This window comes from Pagrus pagrus, assembly GCF_965226575.1.
Source record: "Pagrus pagrus genome assembly, chromosome: 17".
In the NCBI taxonomy this organism is placed as follows: domain Eukaryota; kingdom Metazoa; phylum Chordata; class Actinopteri; order Spariformes; family Sparidae; genus Pagrus; species Pagrus pagrus.
This window is the reverse complement of record NC_140201.1, coordinates 23,062,497-23,085,318: the sequence shown is the minus strand read 5'-3', so window position 1 is coordinate 23,085,318 and position 22,822 is coordinate 23,062,497. Positions and strand designations below refer to the sequence as shown.

The window sequence follows — 22,822 nt, the reverse complement described above, 5'->3', positions numbered from 1 at the left end:
GGCTAAGCTTCGCTCAGCTAAGCTGCTTCCTTTGTGTGCAGAGTTCAAGATGTTAGCTTCTAAAATGCTGAAGCTTCTCTTATTTACCCTAATGAGTGCTAATTAAATTTAAACTTAACATCAGTTAATCTGTCTACTCTGTTACTAACATGCTAGTAACATGGTGTGATATTAACACTGCTTTGTGCATGACAACACTTACTGTGAAAATAAATCTTGACTGGTCAATCAGCGCAGAATCATCCTGTGCGAGATAAATCGCTGCTTTTATGATGCATGGATGATATTTGAGGATTGAGTAATCAAGGGTTGCAACTAATAATTATTTTGATAATTTTACTCATTTTCAAGATAATTGTTTGTTTATCTAATATATTTATAATCAGATTTACAGTGAAATTAAATGAGATAAGATTAAAGATGAGATTAAACTTGTGTTGTCATTACACACAGAAAATACCAGTACAATGAAACACAATTTAGCATCTAGCCAGGAAACAATATCATAGTGCATATAGAGATATATCAATTATTGTACCAAGTGAACAAGAAACCAATTGAGTAGTTGACTGTAAGAGGAGAATTACAGTGCCTATAAAAAGTAATCTCCCCCTTGGATGTTTTCTCCTTTTATACCTTTTATAAATGGAATCTTTTATGAAAGAAAATGTATAAAGAAAACGTTGTTAATATCAAAGTGAAAACACATTTCTACAAAGTAATGTCAATTAATTAACAATATATAATTTTAAACAAGTGATTGCACAAGTATTTACCACCTTTAAAGTGACTGACCTAATTCAACGGACGTCCAGCCAGTTGGTGCTACTAGTCTCACAATTAGTGAAATGGAGATCACCTGTGTGGAGTGAATGTGTCTGAAGTCATTACAGTATAAAGACACCTGTCTGTCCTTTCCAGTCACTGGTTAATCAGTATCCCTAGCTACAATTACATTATGATTATGAATACAAAATAATAATAATTATAACAACAACAACAATAATAATAATTATCATTGCTATTATTATTATTGTTATTATTGCAAAGTAATTATTTCAGCACTGGAGGTAATTGATTTGGCCTTTACACACACACACACACACACACACACACACACACACACACACACACACACACATTATATATATATACACTCACACACATATATATTACATACATACATATTACATGTATTACATATGTTAAAGGTAACCTGTGGAGTTTCCCATTAAATAAACAGAGTGATGTTTCCAAAACACATTGTATCCTTGAGGTCTAACAAACATGCCAAGTGCATTTCCTGTCGCATAAAACATTTCCAAAGCTCATTTTTCTGAATAATCTCAACCTTACATTGTTTACGTCCATGTTTACTAGTTTGCACTCTTCTTCTTTGCCTTTGTTGGCTCATTGCTGTGGATCTTGGGAGAATTGTTGCCACTTGAAGATTAGTGGAATAGTCTGAAGCCACTGGCTTGTCCGTTTATCGTGTCACCTCTGCATGCGTGCGTGTGTGCGTGCTTGAGGCAAATAAAAGTGGGGCTCTGATACAACATAAAATGGATTTTGTATCGGTGAGTAAACAAGTGCATGTATCGATCTAATATTATGTAATCTATTTATTAGAAATGAGACCCTGCTGTTTACCAGCAGCGTCCTGTACGCCTGTATACAACTTAACAGATTTTTTACAGCACAAATAGCAAATATCCATAAACAGCAAGCGACAGCTCTGTACCACAACAACAGTTTAAAATCTTCCCAGGATACCTTTAACTTTGTTTTGGCAAAGTAAATTGCATACCAAATGTTTATCTTGGCTTTTGATGAGCCCACATTACAGGAAAACAGCTGCAGCCATTAAGCTCATTGTTGGGACTAACACTGCTAACATTGCGCCTTGCGTCATGGAGTGAATCTGCATTCTTTCTCTCTGTCTGTAGGGGCTCAGGAGGTTCTCATTGACCCAGGTATGGTATGTCTAACCAACATAGCTCCTGTAGTCACCTGTTTGCTTCCGCTCACATTCACCCTGTGTTTGATGTCATTTTTCATCTTACATTATCAGCACCCTGATTCCTAAGGTTTATTTTATTGTTTGTATATTGATTAATATTCTTTTCTCCCAATAGCAGGTAGTGTTCTCCTGTTTTGGTTTACCATCAACTTACGTTTTTTTTTCTAATGTACCTGCTTTTTCTCACAGCAACACTTTTGATGATCACACGACTACACAGTCGAAGACAACACTTAAAATGACCTCTTTTAGTTGCTTATTTATTGAAGCCCCATTATTCTAACAACTCACATCTTAATTTTGATAATCACATAAAAATCATTTAATATTTGTAATTTGTTAGCAGAATATTCATATCTCTGTTGAAGCACCAGCAGGTGGCAGCCCATCATTATTGGAGCACACTTTGATTTTCTGCTTATTGAATGCTCACCATTGCTTAACCTCTCACTTTCACAGCCTAAGAAACAAAGTCACATAGTGAACTTATATTGTGTAACTTGATCATCTCAGAAATTATTTTATTAAGCCCTCATCAGTTATTCCCTAATGTGTATTTTCTTTTTAATGTTGTGTGTGCAAAATTGACCTAAGAAATAGCAATTCAGCATCTCATTATTCACACATTTATCATAGTGATAGCACCTTACTGTTGCTATGGACACAGCCACATTGCTAGTTGATGCATCCTCAATTGGTATTGATACTGTAATCCGATTTGGTTAAGAGATGCACCGTGTGATGCACCGTTGAAACATTTCAGGTGTGAGTTTAACTCTGCCTGGGACGTTAGGCATAGATTACATTTTGATCACATCTTAGAGATTTCAGAGTCCTCAGATTATTCATGATATCACAAAGTACATGTGTAATGGAGAATGGGACGTGTTGGTGGAGATTTAGAATTTACAGTTTTAAACAGATGATAAAGGGGCGACAGAAATAGAAAGGAGCAAACATTTCATGTAGTTTCATAAAAACATCACCTGTTGTTATCTGTTCAGATACGTTCTACAATCCTGCTCTGTGAACAACATTTTAAACACTGTATATCTGTGTCTTATTTGTTAATTATCTATGAATATGCATGTGGCGGTGGTAGCCAGGGCAATGTCTTATAAGAGCAAGTGGTGGATTAAGCTTCCCCTCCTTCCTGTTTTCACTCCTGTCGTATCCCTTCATTTTGTGGTGGAACAGATTGATGGACGTTCATCCTGCTGTCTTTTCTCAACTAATGATATACCATCCTCTTTTGAGTGTAGGTGCCCTCACAGCCAATGGCATTAGTGCAGACACCAGCACTGAGATTGGACGAGCAAAGAACTGCCTGAGTCCGGAGGACATTATCGAGAAATACAAAGAGGCCATCTCCTACTATGGAAAGGTAGTGACCATAAACTATAGAACTCTTTGATCAATAATTTGACCAATGTCATTGTTGTTGGAGTAAATATATATTAATATAATATCTATATTCAGTGTCATTAAAACTCCACTAAAATTGACTAAAATCTTGGCCGAGACCCATCCTCTGTTCAAATTTAGTGGACTGCAGCTACAGCGAGCGTTTTAATAAACTTATTTATTACACACGGATGTACATTTTAGACTTTTTGAACATGGAAAAGAAAAGTGGTATTTTTTTTTAGCTCAGATAAAAAACCCTCAACCCTCAAATACAGAACCACCCCAAAACACAAAACCACAAACACTCGCACTTCCCAGGTCCAAGTCCCGTTAATTGATTGCATTATATCATTCAGCTTTATAGTTATATACTGCAGAAGAGTATTTAAATAAGACATAATGATGAATAATTTTAGATTAAAGATTAAAGATTAAAGATTCATATTCATACGGAACCCCTCTAGGGTCACATGGTAGAAAAAAAAACTGGATGAGGAAATCCATGGGAACGTATTTGTAAACAGTGCTCTCGGATTCACAATCCGTGCGCACAAAATAAATAATCGTTGATGAGGAACATATTAATAACATAACCTTCAATGGACATAACCTTCAAAACATTAAGTGCGTCTCCCCCTAAAGAGAGATGAAGCGCACGTTTAGGCATGAGACAGAGTTTAACTTGAGCCATGATGTTTGCTACAGTGACATTACTACGTGCATGGAAAGGAAACCTTTAAATGACTGAAAGCAGCCTCTCTAATCATTAAAGCACAGTGTGCATGCATTGTAAACCAGCCTTTGAAGGTGCATCTTACTATATGAATACTGAGCCCTCTATATAGCAGGTAAAACACTGCGACACTGACTTTAGATCAAGGGCCCATCTTATTACTGCAAACGCTTTCTGCTGCTCTGAGATGTGCCAGCAAAGCACCTGATCACACCTCATTTTAAGACCGTTGGTCTAAAACTAGCAACAACACTTGCGCTGCACTGTGCTGCTTCAGCCGGCAAAAAAATGGGCCCTGGTGCTGGAGGATCGCTGCACATTATGTTATTGATATGTTTCTCATCAAAGATGAATTATTTTAGCCACCCACCCCATCCCCTATTAATCAGAATAATAGTTCTTATGTCCTGTCCTGTCCGATCAGCGGTCTGAGATCTGACCACAGTACGCACATGGAGATGCACCACAGCGCTTCTCCTCCTCCTCCAGTTAAATAGAGCATTTTGCTCATATACACTCCAACGGAGTTGTTGTCATCATCTTTAATGGTTATTGATCACTATCAAAGGTAAAATCCATGAAGAAAGATAGGTCTGTCAGTAGCTGTGCTGGGTTGCTTGTATCCATGGTGCCTCCAGCTGACCAATGAGAAGACGGCAAAATCTGTGCGCACAGATTGTGAGTTTGTTCGCACGGTTTATGAATCTGTTCCCCCGGACTTCCACATCCAGGTTTTTATTTCTACCATGTGACCCTAGAGGGACTCCGCATATTCATGACCTGCTTTTAAAGATTTACATCTTCAGTAGGAACAAATGGGCGTAGGGGCTGAGTACCACAGACTAAGTAGAACAGTCTGGAACTCTCTAAAGTAGATGGGTGCCATAGCTATTTTTCTCTTTAGATTGGATAAATAGACAGGATAAAGACGCCACAGTGTCTGACCATCCAGAGCTGTCAACATCAACAGTCTTGACTGTTTCTGCGCCAATGTAAGGAGATAAAGATCGGTGCCACATGAGGCTACTTGTAGAGGATCTAGGTAGAAATTAACAGGTCCCCCCATCCTTTAGATTAACATTCATGCTGTACATGTGTTTACCATCAGGCTGCCTTGATACACTACTTGTGTAGTAATACTTCTCCATCTCACCAGGGGGCAGTATTTGATTTGGTTTGATGGAGTGTGACAGCAGTGACAAAATCATGTTTGACTAGTATCAGACCAGTATATGCTGACAGCAGCTGTATATTTCTGAATGCTACATGGGGACAAAAAGAAATGGAAGCAATTTTCTATTTAACACAGTATTAACCTTTTTAAAAGCAGTGTTGGACAGACAAAACAATATGTATTATGTATCTGTTCATGGCACAATATATTCCTGCTCTCCTTTGACCACTGTACTTGTACAAAGTCAGAAAGAATAGTATTAAAGTATCCCTAATGCTTAAGGAAAGCTGAATGGGCTCATTATGCTCCCAAACTATTCAGAAGCAACCCTGTGCTTTATCTTCATTATTATAATTGCCTTTTTGCGCTGACCTCCCTCAGCCCTTTTACCTGTAACTAGTTCATTCAGAATTAAATTACATCTCAACACATAGCCATTCAGATATTAATTGAATTTTAATAAGGAGACAATGAGGCTGGAAGTGGAGGGAAGTTGAGGGACGGCAAGATAAAAAATGCACACAGCGTGCAGCAGAAGCTCAGGTTCTTAGCAGAGGCACAAAACGGAGCAGTGTGTGGGAATCCCTTAGAAATGAGCAACAGGGGAGCCAGGTTATCACACTTGTCGGTCATCCCACGTCTGCAGTGACTGATGAGGGTGGTCGTATGTTAATAGAAAAACATTCCCTCTGATTATGAGGTGGGTTGCAGAAGTCGAGGCGACCCTTGTCGGGCTATTAATTTTTCATTAACACAGCGCCTCCCCCGCTCCTCCTCTTATCTCTCGTAGTATAAGAACGCAGGAGTGATCGAGCTGGAGGCCTGTGTGAAAGCGGTAAGGGTGCTGGCCATTCAGAAGAGGGCCAGGGAGGCCTCGGAGTTCCTGCAGAACGCTGTTTACATCAACCTGGGACAGGTACGCCTTCTGACTGTGAAATAAATGCTCTGCCAGTTGCACAGGATGATTAATATGGCCAGTAGCCGTATGGTGTACAGTTAAATCAGGGTGACTGCAGGACATCATACTATTAGTGAAAAAGCACACTATAACAGAATTTACCTTTTCTCCCCACAGAGTCTAACCTTTTTAGCTCTTTATCTTTCGAACGATAAATCACGTTTTTTTCCTTTTGTTAAGATTAGTTTTGTCTTGTTTCATTATGTGACCTATGCAGCCAATGAAATTTCCTCCAGGCTTGCCCTTTGCGTTCAGCAATTCGGCCTCTTTACCTCATTTTAAATCTTGATACACTTAAAATTATATTATGGTGTTAATATAACTGATTCCAGTTTATTTACCAGTAAATGTAAGTATAGAGCAGTCTAGTAAAAGTACAGTAATCCTCTTAATGATCCTTTTCTCTGATGATTTTGGTGAAAAGTAACAATAACAACAAAGACATTAGTGCTAACCTGTGTAGCTACTGTGTATTTGTGTATGTATGCCCTTGGGGGCATTAAATAGTTCTGTTTTTGATGGTGAAACATCCCCTCCAGACATGTATGAAGATACATGAAACTGCTCTGCTTTGAATATTAATTTGTGTCTGATATGTTTATTCCTCCAAAGGTAAATGAACATCTTCTCCCTTTATAGAAAAATCCTGTTTAGTCTATTAATATGCAAATGTTCATGTCAATACTTTTATGTAACTTCTAGACATTCAGTGTGTCCCACTGCACTGAAAAGCCCTTTCTCAGTGTAAAGGCACTTAGGGTTTCATGTTTCCACATCACACTGAGGAGATAATTACATATTGGACCATGATTGGCTTCCAATCATTTTCTTAGTTGTTTGCTAAGTCCTGCTTGTACGTCCAACTGAGAATCAATTACCCCTTCAGCAGGTGAATGTGAGAACAAACTCTGCACAACGTCATTCTGCACAGTTAAGCTCAATCACCAAAGTAACATTAATCAAAAGACAATTTTGAGTGGAGAGGACTTTAATGTAGTCTCCCTAACTGCAGCTGTCAGAGGAGGAGAAGATCCAACGCTACAGTATCTTGTCTGAGCTTTACGAGCTGATCGGCTTCCATCGCAAGTCTGCGTTCTTCAAGCGTGTCGCAGCCATGCAGTGTGTCGCTCCCACCATCCCAGAGCCCGGCTGGAGGGCCTGCTACAAGCTGCTGCTGGAGACGCTGCCCGGATACAGTCTGTCACTGGATCCCAAGGACTTCAGTAAAGGTAAATGTGGACACTTGTGCTCAACCTTTTTTCCACACTTTCACATGGCAGTGTTTTATCTGTTAAACTATTCATCGCACATATTGGATGTAGTATGTTTCAGGACTGCAACTTAGAGTTTCTTTCAATATCACTAACATTTTGGTTGATTGATGTTTTGTTAATAAACATCAGAAAACTGTCTTCACCAATCAACAGTCTTAAAGCCAAAGATATTCAGTTTACAAAAATACAACAAAGGGAAACAAAAGAGAAGCTTGAACCAGAGAATATTTGGCATTTTTGCTTGACGACTGACTGAAAAAAGGAATCAGTTTTCAAAACCGAAGGTAATCGATGTTGAACAAAAGCACCATTTTCTGATGATGATTGTGTTTCTATGAACATTTAAACATACGTTTCCCAAAGCAGTGCTGAAGAGCTCCTTGACGCTGGCTCTCTGTGGTGCTGAAGAGGATCCTGAGTACACTTGAAAGAAACTTTTAATAAACGCTGATTTAATTCCAAACACATACATCACAAAGCATAAGTGTTGTTAATAACACAAAGAAAAGATTTATTTGGAAGAATGAAAACAATGCTTAATGTTGAGTTGCTGTCCGTTATAATTCATATTCCTGGGTGGAATTCAGTTTAAGAAAGTGAACTTTGATTGATGTAGCTGCTGCTGGAGAAAAACCGTGCTCTGAAGCTCATTTTATGCACTAAATGGTTCCTATAAGATTCATGAATATGCAGTTCATCCATTGTGGATCACATAATTTTTCATCATTAGACCTGCTGTATATAAGCATGTGGCAAACAGCATATGCATCTTGAACAAAAAGAAAAAAGAAATTACAGGAGCTGAAAATGTGCCCTCAGCAAAGTTTCAACCAAAAGGTGAATATATCAGCCAGAAGAGGGAGAGGATGACAATGATGACAAAACTAGCAGTTACATTATCACCCATTTTACATCACGCATCACATTTCAGAGAACATCTGTGTTCATGATAAAGTATGGACTCACAAAAGCACCAAAACAACAAATACAATTTGGTTCCAGAGCATCTTCAGATGCTCCTACAGCTGCCTACACGTTAGTGGGGTGCGCTCTTTTATCTACTATCATTTCTAACAGTGAAATGATAGTAGATAAAAGAGTTATTATGCTTTTGGGAAACACCTCTAAATCTTAATCGTTGGTGAGATAGATTTTACGATCATCTTAACCTTGAGATGTTTTTGGGAAACAAGGCCCTGAACTGTTGAAAGAAGAGAAACGGCAGCACGTCTCCATGTGGCACCAAATTAAAGCCTTTACTGTCCAGCAATTCACCGACTTTGGCTGTGTCATCACAGTGGACATGAGCGTAAAACTCCACAGTATAATGTATGTTTTACATCAGCAGTGTGTCATTCTCACTGTGAAACAGTGGAGTGAACTCTACGCACCAAAGTGCCACATTTTACGATCTCTTAGAATTAGAGTTTGAAGTAAGGATGCATGGAAATAAGCATAAAATCAAGAGACGATGATATAGAAAGTATGTTTCCTAAATAGTCATCGTTTGAGGAAAGAAATCTAACAGTCAATCGAACTGAGGGACTGGTCTCCTCCTGTTATTGTTATTTTTATACCAGTGAAAAGGAGATCTCACTGAGTTAACCTTTTTCAAATACTGAAAACAGTGCCCTCTTGCAGGATTCAGAGTATGTGAGTGTCAGCTGTGTAAACACATATTTAATAGATAAAAGAAATGAAAGCATCGCTTCATTCAACCTCCTCTTTTCATGAGTGCTCCTTCAGGGTGTTCTACATTCAAGCCAGCACTTTGCTCAAAAAGAGCCACAGTTGAGACCTGACCCGGGCTTTTGTACACTCGTCGGTAAGGTCCTCATGATAAGCTTCTTGGTTCTACAGTCTATTGACCCTTGCTCACAGCAGCCACTCGATGGCAAGCGTTGGCAACACAAAAGACAGTTCACAGTGAAGAGAAATGCTCAGGGACGGCATATTTTCTCTTACGATCGTTATTCAAAGAAAACTGAGGATTTTTCTCAGATGTGCTGTTAATCTCTGTCTACCTGGCTGCTGCCTTTTATAAACTGTGTAAAGAAACAAGCTGCAGATGGTTTAAGGTAAAATGTTAAATGCTAGATCTGTACCACCGGGATTGATTTCCCCTTTAACTAAAAAGTGAAGAAATACCAATGTGAAATACAATAATTACATAATCTGTTTTATCTCTCCATTGGTGTCATAAAATTTGTTTTCTCTGTTTCAAAATCTAAAAACCTCAAAACCAACTATGAGGTTTTCACTTTTTATCCATTTTGTTCGACTGCATTTTAACACAAATCTCAACTTTAAGATGACACTAACCAAAGGTCTGAGACTGCATTGGAAATCTCTAATAGTGTCATGTAAACCTGGAAATTATCAGAAAACAGCATTGGGACAACATTGAAATATGTCAAAGTGCAGGACTGTCATGCACAAATGCAGCAATATCAATGCAATGTTAGCAAGCTAGCGAGTTAGCTACTGGGACATCAGCAAACTGGTCACAAGTCATGCTTGTTATAAGGAAAAGGACCATAATGCATTGGAACGGCAGAGAGTTCTCTTAACCCTCTGTTTGAATTGTAAAGGGCCATGTAGCCCCAACACTTCACCCTACGTCTCTGTCCCAACAAGAATCAAGACACCAAACGAAAGGGGCAAGGGGTGTATTAGGGTTCGGCCTAAAGTTTTCTCAGTGGGCAGTGCCTGTGACTTGATCAATTGTATCCAAAGCATGGCATCAGGCAGACAGTGGCCACACTGAAGATCAATAATTGAAACTTAATTCTCGGAGATATAGAAAATTAACTTCATCACAGATACAGAATTTGCTAAATAAACAACACAAAATCAGCAAAAGTCCTTACAAATGAAGGATATCTTGTAGCGGTACAGTAGCAGTTTCTGAACCACTTCTACGGAGGTGAAACAAGGCCAAATGTTTGAGGTGGACTAGGAAACACCAGAATTTCACCGTGAAAAGAAAGTCCTATTTACTGTTGAATCCAAGGACAGGAACAGGAGAGACAATGATGCCACAGTGTTTCAAACCCACAGTAGAACATGATGGTGGTGGGAATATTCAAGTCTGGGGCTGTTTTGCCTACTCCGGAGTTGTACACCTACACAGAATTCACTCCATCCTGACCAAGGAGAAGCACCACTCTAATCTTCAGAGACATGCTACACCCTCTGATTTGTAACTTTTGTGGAGAAGGAATCATACTGCAGCAGGATAATGAGCCCAAACACACCTCAAAGCTTTGCAAGAACTACTTGAAGACCAAAGATAACCAAGAAATCACCTGAGCTCAACCCAAAGATCTAACTCTTCACTCAAAATGTTAGGCTTAAGGAAAAAAAATTGTATGAAAATCATAAAAAATGCAAAACAGAAGTATTTTAATGAGCCCTAATGTACATTTGTAAACAATTGAGATTTTCTCAAACATGATTTGTTTATTTCAACAGGGTAACTCTTGTTTCTCCACATTTACGTCTTTGTTTCTACAACCAATAACCACTTCCCAAATTATAATGCTGTTTTACATCCTTTGTAAATGAAAATGGCCAAATAAAATCATGCCTCATGGCCGGTGCAAAAAAAAGCCCTATTTGGTGCCTCAATGTTGGATTCCTCTGTTGCTGAGTAATGACACTTGAAGGTTTGATTGATTCCTCCTTATTTTGTTCAGTCAAAGGACATTTTCAAGGCACTTATGAAAGTTATTTCTCTAGCAGCTGTGAGTGTGTGTGAATGTCACTGTCAATACAAATATCTCTGCTACACTCGTGCAGCAATAAACAAAGCCCTCCTCTGATATTGACGTGAAAAATCTAGTTAGATTACTATTGTCCATGTACAACACAGAAGTAATTAAATGCCATAGAATGTCATTTTTTTCGCAGCTGTCCGACCTGAAAGTAAAAATCATTTTTGGATTAAAGTGAGGCTAATTTATGAATCTTCATCAAAAGTAAAACATTAGCAAGAAAAGGAGTACAGGTCCGTTTATATTCAATGACACATCTGCGCAAAAAGACTTAATAAGTTGGTTCTAAAATGTTTAAAACTGAATATTGTTTCATGGGAGTTAAAATTAATGAATGACTTTATACTTGACCATTTGATGATTAGGATTTGTATTGAGACGGCAGTATTTTTTCCTGTACTCTTTTCCAAGTTGATAGATTTTTATCTGTCTCTTAAGCCAACGTTCCAGACTTTGGATACTTCTTGTAATTTCTTATCCAATAAAATAATTAATCCATGGAACTTGTAACCCTAATACATAATGTCTCCATATTGATACATCAGCTGTAACGGCCTAGTCTGAGTCTCCACTCTTGAGTCCCTACAACACTAATGGGAAAGCAGGGAAGGACAGTTCTACGTCTTTTGGCAGACAGGATCAGGTGGGAGTTTATCAAGCAATAAGCTGTAGAGGCAGGTTCAAGTGAGAAAGGAAATGGGGATCAATGGTGCATTCCAATAAGGCTGCTGTGCCCTGAGATACAGTGGAACAAATGGCTTTTTAAGTGGCTCGCGGGCCCGTCTTCACTACTCCCCTCTGTTACCAGAAATGGGGTCGTTTTCTGTCTTATGTCTTCCTCTTGCATACAGCCCTGTTTTCCACTGTTGTTGTGATGTCACAGAAATTTTGGGAGTTTCATTTAATCATTTTCATGTGTACTATTGAGGAGAATAATAGTGGTGTGTGTGTGTGTGTGTGGTATCTCATTGCCTTGCACAGTGGAAAATTCTTCTAGTTTCATCAAAGGCTGCCCGAAGGTACAGCGCCTTTTGAGTCAGGTTTTGCATGACGGTGCGACTGCTTGGCCGCAGCACCATGCTCATTATCTTGGTGGTGAGTTAAATGGATTGCCAGACACCTCCAGTTCAGGTCTGAAAATACCACAAATGAAGTCATTTTTCGTGTTCGAGCGAGAACGACATTCTCAGAAAATCCAAAGTGTCCTTTGGATTACTGTTCTCCAGATAAGCACTGGTTTTGGCAGACAGGTGGAAGTCAGCTATTTATAGCCTGCTTAGTGGGTGCAGTTTCACGACAGAAAAAATAGCTCATGAAGGAATTGCATTTACAGTTTGTTCAGATGAAGGAAGAAGTCAGGATGAATAATAACCATGGCAGAAAAATGCTGATAAATGAGAAGCATCACAGGCATGATTTGACGTTATTGGAAGTGGTATTTAAGCTGAGGAAACATCAGAGTGTTTACCAAATATCCTCCCTCTCTCCCTGTGGCCCCCGCGGCCTCCTCAGCACATCTTTCCTCCAGTTTTCGTTCCCACTTAGTGAGTCAACAGTCGACAGCTGGGAGTGGAGCAGGGGATCTCGTCGGGGGCTGAGGGTCTTATGTAACAGTTGGTGTCAGGCTAGAATGCTATTAAGATGTCTTGTGGAGCTCCGGAGAGCAAACAACTCTGGCTACGTTAGCACCACGCTGGAGCACATGTGATAGTCTGCAAAGGGGATACTTCAGTTTTAAGACACGGTTCCGATTAGAAGACTTGAGTTTGAAACTAATTATGTGACGCATGCCAAATACAGACTTATGAAGGTTTGTCAAACATGTTACATCGCCTCTAGCTGAAGACATTCGAGAGGAAATAGAAGTATTTATTGTGTATGTGTCCTTGGAGACATGGCTGAAAATTATTATCACAACATCACTGATCTGTCTTCGGTTATTGTTCATAACAGCAGAAAAATGTTCTCATGTGTAAAACATTAATTTCAATAACATGATAGTACTGACTCATCATCCTGCCTCAGTCGATGTTGACAGTTTATTCTGTCAAATTTAGATCAGTAAAACAAAGCAAAGCTGTTTTTGAAACGGGGGTGATTACAGAGTGATGAGATACACACTGTTGGCTTATAGAGAGCCCCCCACATTTTCTGAGTGCAACACCACTGTTGTAAATACTAATCCCAGGTCTGTAACAATTTATCAGACGTAATGTAGGCGCCATCGGGGAGTGTCGCTGCCATAGGGGTGTGTGTTTGGTCTGCAGCAGTGTTTAGGTGGGTGGTATATGTCAAAACAACATCCAGATAAATGTCAGGACTCAAGGTTTCCCAGCAGGATATTGTTTTGTAACAGATGTTATTGGTTTTAATGTTGTGGCTGATCAGTGTATTTCATAACTTCATCATCTGTTTGCTTGATTCAAACATGTTCGAAATGACCATCAAAAGTCCAAAGAATTGTCAACAAATTGTTTGTTTTGTCCGCCGACCTAAATATGCTTTGTTAAATTTCTTAAAAGACAAAGGAAAGCAGCGAATCCTCACAGTTGAGAAGCTGGAGTGAGGCGATGTATGGAAAATGACTGAAATGATTAAAGTAAGCATTTATCAAAAGAGTTATGTTAAGTCAAATAAAGTAGATTTTACTTATATAGCCCAGGATCTCACATCACACTTTGCTTAAAGGGGCTCTTAAATCTGCACAGCATATGACTCCCACTGTCCTTAGACCCTGTTTGTCTGACAAATCAATGAATTGACTCATCATTTCAGCTCTAGTACAGACTAACAATCCCTAGTTAATCAAGAAAGGTAAGCTGTATGATGACTTTAACATCATTAAACACAAATGATGTTCAATAATGAATTGATGCATCTGCACTAATCTGATATGACAGCTGTGTAACATTAGATGTCAGCAATGAGCCTTGTCAGCCCTGTAATGTGAATTTCTCTCTGTTGTTTCTCTCTCTCTCTCTGTCTCTCCCCTCTCTCCCCCTCTCTCTCCCTCTCTCTCTCCCTCTCTCTCCCCCCTCTCTGTCTCTCTCTCTCTCTCTCTCCCCCCCCCTCTCTCCCTCTCTCTCAGGTACCCACCGAGGCTGGGCTGCTGTTCAAATGCGCCTCCTCCATGAACTGGTGTACGCCTCCCGTCGCATGGGCAACCCTGGCCTGTCTGTTCGCCACCTGTCCTTCCTGCTGCAGACCATGCTGGACTTCCTGTCGGATCAAGGTCAGCTCACAATAAACTCTCAGAAAGTGTCTTGAAAAGTAGCAATATTACACTTTCTTCTATTGTAGGATTTAAAGCCCTGTGAGGTGCTTCCAGCTTCATGACCAGCCTTCAAACACATCTAGAAGCAGCCACCCTGTCCTTTGGTGATTGCGGCATTATACCTTGTGCTTAATAGTATGCGATGCACAACAAAAGCCAGCTTTTTCTTGGCGGGAGTGCAACATTGTGCTCTGACCAGAAATCCTGTGCAGCCAGGAGATAGGGTTTTTACAGAAGCAGTGTGAGCCAGACGGTCCACTGGCCACACAATAGAGGCCAGTGTAATCCTTGGTTGGCTACGGAGCATGAGAATAGAGGGAGGGAGGGAGGGAGAAGGAGACGAGGTATGAACAAGATGAAGCAAGCTTACAGTATGAAATATTAAACATCAGCAAAGGGATGTCTGCTATTGCTTTTACAAAGCGTTCTTAGAAACAGTCCTGCTGGAATAAAATTACCCTCTACAGCCCGACATACATCAAGGGCTGGAGAAACGCTACAAAAAGATGCAATTACTACTTTTCTTACTGAACACACTTACCTTGTAAGTTGAGTTCTTGAGCAGTGTTTTATTTAGTGTTTCTATGATAAAAACACATTGGTAGGGGAAAAGTATTCTTGGATGCACCGATATTCTCTTGAAAGATTATGTCTCGATGCAGGACATGTCAATAATCAGACATTTAAAACCCAATTCTCGACATTATGATCGCCTGTATTTTGGTGAGAATGCTGAGCCTGAGCAAAGATAATGAACCTCAAATAATCTGTAGCATGGATCATTATGAATACATTATGTCTTAAAAGTAACAAGTAGTCACACAGTAAAACAAAATGATCATGTGTGGTTGGGTGCATCAATAATTGTTTCATAATTGCTTTGTAGTCCTCTGAATTGAATAGCGAGGTGCCAAGAGATTTCTATCCTTACATTTTCTGTTTACTCAGTGTGACTTTTTGGGCTCAAAGTGCTGCCTGCTGCAGTTTTGGTGAACTCCTTTGATTGCCTCTACTCCTGTCTGCAGTGTGATATTAAAAATGTCAGAAAGGTTATTGTAGTTTGCTCTGGTAGAATAAGTCCCCATTGATGTGTCTTGGGGTTTGTGTGTATATGTCAAGCATAGAATAGATTTGGGACGGCTCTGTTCCACATGCACATGTGGGAATGCATAGAAATTACAACTAACTGGACAATATAAGATGGCTATTATGTAAAAGTATGCAGGCACTGTCAGCAGTCATCACACTCACTGCATTTGCTGTTGTCAAGAAATTAAACTTTTAAATGAAACTATATCAAACCCACATCAGAGACGTGGCGAAGAAGTGTGCTGTTGCATCACCTCAAGTTGCCTGTGTCTCTGCCAAAAGGCTGCCCTCGAACACTCAGCAAAAACTACAGCAGACCGCTAATCAGCTTGTACATTCTGCACCTGTGTGAGAGGTGATAACTCTCCATACCACAGGGTCGCTGTAGTCTTTATTCGTCATTCAAAAAGATAAAAACCACCATAAAGCTGCATTTTCCCATCACGCTTATATAGCCGTTTTTAATCAAGAACATGTCTGATAAATGTTGCAAATGTTGCCGATTCAACATGCTCAGTCGACTGAAAAGCCGCTGACAAGGGCCAACTTCTGCTAATGGTGCAGTTCGTACCACAAAAACCAAGGCCAGGGACGCTCACTGATGGCCCTGGTGTCAAAACGTTGTGATCACGTGTGGCCTTCATCAGGGTTATCATACAACAAAAATATTACCAACAACATTTAAATATATGACTAAAAAAATAACTTTATGAAATAAACACAGCCAAACATATGATTTTGGTATGTGGTCATGTGGTTTCAGGCCAGCGCATTCCTGAATTTGTTCAGAGGCTAGGGGTGTGAAATTGGTGACACCATATTTGGTCCACAAAGTTTGCGGTTTGAAAAATATTTAAGAAACAACGCTATAAAAAGTCAAATTTAAAAAGTCCTACTCTTTCCTCCTGGAAGTACACATTTAAGATTAGAAATCCAACCCTTGGCTGGGCTCAATCACTTCTGTTCCCATAGAATAAAAACATTATTGAGGTAATTAAAATAACATTTGCATACTGAAAGTTTATATTCAATGCTTGTAAATGTGCGGTTCAGTTGTGAGCCTAGTAGTGGTTGATGCCGGCTCGTTCTAACAACTCTATCTCTAATGTTTCTCAGCCTTTTGAAAGTGTTTGTTGACTTTTGCCACTCAATAAGCACCTGACCGATCACTTGTGGAGAAGTGATGAGAAAAGACTGGTTATGATGGCTCATAATAGTTGACACAGTCTTGGATTTCAAAGCTTTGAAAATCCCTCCAGAAGAAACGATGATGGGAAAATTTCAAACAGCATAGCAGTGACTGATGTCATCAAATGATACTTCATGGAGCGAGTAGCATTTCCTCTGATAATGAATTTGTGTCTTTGATGACACTGGTAATTCCAAAGGTGGCATTCAAAGTGTATGCATGTAATTGTGTGCAAGAGTTTTTTAATTTGTTGGAGCTACTATAAAAGAGATTTTAATTGAAAGGGAACTAAAAATAGAAGGAGATGATTAGAAGGGCTCTAGATATTGCCTCTCTAGTCACATACAAGTGTTGGCTGCTTAAGTCTTGTTCATTTTTGCAAATATTGATCACACTGCCTACGATTGTAATGAGAAAATACTTATCATTCATTTAGGCCGGAATGCCTCCTTCATTCTTTTCTGCCACTCTGATGGTTATAACTTGTGTCATCCTGTAACAAACATATCTCAGATGTTTTATAAAGCCTTTACCTTTGAACTGCAAGAATTGAAGGTAATGCTTCCTTTGTGTCATGACAAGGTGACCACGTAGGCCTTATTATAGCTGATTCCAGGACTGCTTGTGAGTATGGCATCAGTGAGGGTCACATGATAAGACAGAGAGATTAAAAAAACAGCAATAAGGTGTAAAAGAAAGGTGCAGCAGAGTGAACGAGTTGGGGCCTTGAGTTTGAACAGAGCTGCTGGATGTAGAATGTGTGAGTGAAGCCATAAAGACTTTAGTAAGTAAGCTCAACTAAACAATTACTGGACTGCTGCTGTCCTGCTCCTGACTTATGCTGTATGTGTAACGAAAACAGAACCACTGTGGACAGTGGAAGTCTCAGTTACATGCTAGTTACATCTTGCTAACCTGTCTTCAGTTATTTGGACTAGGAACTGTGGTAAGAGATCAAAACAAAATCATTTAAACTCACAACATATCCTCAGATAAACACTGCTAATGCAAATGTGTTTTTAATTATTTAAATGTTCAACTAATCTGATTCATAGACATGAGAAATAAAGGTTAAACACTTAAACAAATAAGTAAAAGAGGAATAACTTAAAACACACTTCTAAAAACTAAAAATCTCAAGTCAGAGTTAATCGGTAAAAAAGGCTCAAAAACATACATACAGTAATTCTAATATTTAGTTAAATGTCTCTTGGCCATTTTCACCTCAATAAAATGCTTTAATAGCGATCCACAAGCTTCTGGCTGAATACTTAACCATTCCTCTTGACGGAATCCGTGAAGTTCAACTAAATTTGTTGGCTCCCTAGCACAGACTTGTTTTGTCAGCACAGTCCAAATGTTCTCGCTGGGCTTCAAGTCAGGACTTTGGGAAGAACATTCCAAAACCTCAATCCTAGCCTGATTGATCCATTCCTTTATCACTTTTGATGTGTGTTTGGCATCATTGTCCTGTTGGATCACCCAACTGCACCCAAGACCCAATCTTCTGCTGATGATTTTAGGTTTTCCTGAAGAATTTGGAGATAATCCTCCTTCTTCAGTATTCCATTAACTTTCTTTAGAGCAGCAGATCCACTGGCAGCACAACAGCCCCACAGCATAATACCAGCACCATGCTTGACAGTAGGTATGGTGGGGTTAAAGGCCTCACCTTCTCTCCACCAAACATATTGCTGCTCACTGTCAGACAACTCAGTTTGTGTTTCACCTGACCACAGACTTTTCCTCCAGAAGGCTTTTTATTTGTCCATGTGATCAGCAGCAAACTTCAGCCGAGCTTTAGATGCTGTGTCTGATGCAAGGGCTTCTTTCTTGCACTGCAGCCTCTCAGCTCATGTTGATGTAAAACACACTTGACTGTGGACACTGACACCTGTCTGCCAGCAGCTTCTAATTCATTGCAGACTTGCTTTTTGGTGGTTTTTGGTTGACTCTTGACAATCCTGACCAGTTTTCTCTCAGCAGCAGGTGATAGTTTTGTTTTCTTCTTGACTGTGGCAGTGACACATCTGTGCCAAGGACATTATACTTACAATTGTTTGCACAGTTGATCTTGGGACATGTAACTGCTTTGAAATGGCTGCAAGTGACTTTCCTGACTTGTTCAAATCAATACTGTGCTCTTTCAGATCAATGCTGAGCTCTTCAGACTTTTCCATTGTAGTTGAAGCCTGCCATGATATACATTTTCTTTCCAAGTGTATGTAAACTTTTGTCTACAACTGTACAATCACATTTACAGTAAAACCACTTTGAGACCTGAATTTAAAATTTGAAAACAGTAGAAGTATGTTTAGAAACTATAAGGTGCAAGATAAAAAAGACTTTATCAAGAAATTGTCCTGTTGACTATAGAACGGTTCATACAACATTCATCAATTAACGCTGGAGTCTCGCAAGAGGTGTAGGTCATGAAGTCATTTTCCCCACTGATTTACAGCCTCCGTGTAATTTACAGTAAGGGTCCCCTGGCACTGAATCCTGGCTTCATCTGTCTCCATGATTTTAATCAGTGTTGCATTTAAAGCCGCAAGATCTACAAGACCACTCACAAGCTTGTCGAGCATGCATACTACCCCCATGTTGTTATTCCGTTTACATATTGTATCCCTGTCTTTGATCTCAACTTAAAATTTGGACATGCTCCTACCTTGATGTGCTTTAATGACCTGTTATTTTACCCAGCTGGCTGCCAGGTCAACAACGGCATGATAATTGCATTATGGCTGTTGGGTGTTTCAGGTGATTGGTGCTGTTGCTGTTTTTAGTGCTTCTCATCTCTGGAGCTCCCAGCATTTTGAAAAATATAAAGGGGTACACAGGAAAACTTGACAGCTGGTGTTATCAGCCCAGCTTCATTATTCTCATAGGCCACTGGACAGAATTTCTCCAGCCGGCACAGCAGACATGTTTCATTTACAGTGATTTGTTGGTGCGCTAACTATCCCTACACACCAATTACTGTAGTGATTATCTTGAGCTAGAAACGAACCACAACCAAATATCACTTCTATTCTCTGAAAAACAACACAAACAAGCACATGATGTTTTTATTGTGCAGTTGCAATGACCACCAACACTGTTGCATCATTTAGTAAAAATGCCTTACTTCTTCCTAAATTGCTACGGTTGTCAAGGGTTTGCAGGCCTGCAATAATAATGCCAACTGCAGCTGATGTTCCTTTAACAAATATTTGCTCACATTTGCTGACATATGAAAGCCTTTCTGACATATGCATTTTTAAGGTTCAAAGACCGGTTTACCTCCAATAACCAGTTAGTGTAGATTCAGTGACCTAAACGGTTCACCAGTTTTAGTCACCTAAAAATAGAACTGGATAAGATGTCCTGTTATTTTGCTGTTTGTGTTTAAGTTTTTTTTTAATTAGTTGCATTTAATTAAAGTTGTTCACATGCTTGATTAAAGCCCATCTTGCCAAAGTCGTGAGTGGAGCCACAGTCTGTTGATGCTGTTTACATAGTTGCATAAACTTTCACACAATAATCCTCTTTATACAATTATCTGTAGAGATTTTTAAAAATATTTCCTCCCTCCTACAACAAATGACTTGTTTTCTGACTCACCACCATCAAATTTGCCAAAATAATTACTCTTATGAGTCTACTGTTGTTTATTGCAGCCAGGAGTGTATTACTGTAATTCAAAGTGCACTATGTTCAAAGTTAGAATGCAGTTCTGATGAGCTGCACTGGACTATGTGTGTATTAAGCTTCGCCAAACAGTATGATGTGGAGGGACAGACAGAAGTGAGGCTCCAGACAGAACACATTGATTATCCTGTTACCTTGAGATGGCTGTAGGAATTTCTTTAAAGGGCATGCCGCCATATTGCCTGAAAGCAGTTGTAGATGACAGATAAGGTTGAAGGGGCAGTACACAGGCCTTACCCATCAATATCAGTTTACCAGTCATGAGGAGTACCACTCAGCCTTTGAAAACAGTTGTATAAAATCTCTGGAGGAGTTTTGTCAAGTCTGAGAAAGTAAAACCCCAGTGATGTTCTTAGGGTTATCGCTATTATTATATAATAGAGTTTCAAATACATGGCCGATCACAAGCAGTCTCATTATAACACAATTGGCATTATTTCCATAATCACATCCACTGTATGATACATTTTGTAGATTTACAGGAATCTATCAAGTCACCAAATCAGTGCTTGATTTGCAATGCGGTGAGAAGTCACATCGGCCTTGAATGTGTTTACTCTAACAATAATGGAAATTACTTAATTTTCTCTAAAATGCTGACTTGTGACTTTGCACTGCCTGGCCTCTCTCCCTTGTAGGCACATTTGTATGATGTGTTTCTGGGTCATGAAAAAGTCAACATGACATAGCAGTGCATGCAACAGTTTTTGTAAAGCCATAAAAAAAAGAGATGACTAATTCTGATATACTATGCTTACTTGTAAATAAGTGAATTTCTTTCCAGGAAGATTAATGTCCCCCTTTCAGTTGCTCAGTTTCCAGTCTAGCAGGATTATTTTTTCTAACTGTAGCGTTTATTGTTTTGATGATTTATGTTTCCCTCATAGTACTTTTTTCCTGCTGCCTTTTTGCTTGAAATACCAGCTAGAAAAATCTAAATTATTCATAAACTGTTGATGTGTCTGTTTTTCCGTCTGTCAGTAGTTTTCATTTCACAATATAATTTGATAAATCTCCCTTTGAAAATGTTACCACATTCTGCGCTGTCATTAAAGCTATTTGAAGCTGTAGTCTCACCTCTTCCCAGTACTGTCTGTGAAATAGTATCTATGAATCATAAGTCTTCAAGCAAAGTGCGTATAGAAATCTGTGGGAGGGCCTCAACTGCACTATTGAGCTTTTTTATTACATCAAAATGTGAAAATCTTAAAATTAATTCAGAGAATGATAGTGATGTCACTTCAGGACTTGATCAAAGTCGACGGCTATAAAATTTCAGTTGTTACTGCCTGATGTGCCATTTGGTTACCAGTCCATTATTCAGTCTGCCATCAGCTTCCTGTTACCTTTTTCTTCCAAACAGAAAATGGCTTATCATTGTGCCTGATTTTGCTGTCTGCTTGAATGCTCTCCCAACAAAGCTACAGTCCTGAGCGCCCACTGTTGGGTACACAGAGCCCTGGGATGTGGATTTTCTTTTGCTGTTTTTCAATCTGGGATATTTGTGCTGAGGTGTGCTGGAAGCAAGCGTGACCATTCATGCCATGCTAGGAATAAGCAAATGTTTTCCGCTGTTTGCCAAAGCCAGGATGACATGTGCTGGTCTGTACAAATCACAGTAGCGCCTGTCTTGTGCAGCTCTTCATTTAACACCTCACTCTGGCTGTTTTTGCTCACACTTTCTGCAGCATACACAACAGATCACCGGACTAAAGAAGTTCCACTAACTCTGTGATAAACACACGACATCACATAGCCTATCATTGGTCCAAAATGTACAGACACACCTGTTGAGCTAATCAGAGTAGTACAAGAGACCTACAAGTGTCATGATTGTGATTCGGAATCATGGAAGTGAGCTTTCAATTTAATCAACAAATTCATAGGTAGGTTTGGGGATTTCACCAGTATTTCTTTTCCTCTTCACCTCCACCTTCTCGGGGGAAAAAACAACACTTCAGAGACGACACAGCTAACTTACTGGTAGTCTGCAACTGCATGTCAGGCACTCAACTGACCGGTGCTGGAGATTTTTGGTTCATTGCCTTTTTCAGAGATCCTTTATTGATTTGTTTGTGAAGAGGGTTTACTCAGAACAGATTTGATAGATGCAGATGCAATAGTCTAACAATGGCATAGTCGTCAGTGCTGAAAAAAATGTTTAGATTGAAAATGTATTGAATCTTGACCTCAAAATCGAAAGCGACCTGAACACATGCAAATAAGCGATGACCA

The 22,822-nt window shown here is 39.4% G+C and overlaps 1 protein-coding gene across 2 annotated transcripts in view; it reads left to right on the top strand.

Annotated features, from left to right (window-relative positions):
* Nucleotides 1–22,822, top strand: part of trappc9 (trafficking protein particle complex subunit 9) — a 209,979-nt gene that overhangs the window by 5,404 nt on the left and 181,753 nt on the right. The window contains exons 5-9 of one of the 2 annotated variants that reach the window (XM_084379820.1): nt 1,947–1,973; nt 3,283–3,404; nt 6,125–6,250; nt 7,305–7,521; nt 14,431–14,574. In XM_084379820.1, coding sequence (XP_084235946.1) covers nt 1,947–1,973; nt 3,283–3,404; nt 6,125–6,250; nt 7,305–7,521; nt 14,431–14,574 — 636 coding nt within the window. The remainder of the gene's footprint in view (nt 1–1,946; nt 1,974–3,282; nt 3,405–6,124; nt 6,251–7,304; nt 7,522–14,430; nt 14,575–22,822) is intronic. The other variant, XM_084379821.1, reaches the window with a different exon arrangement.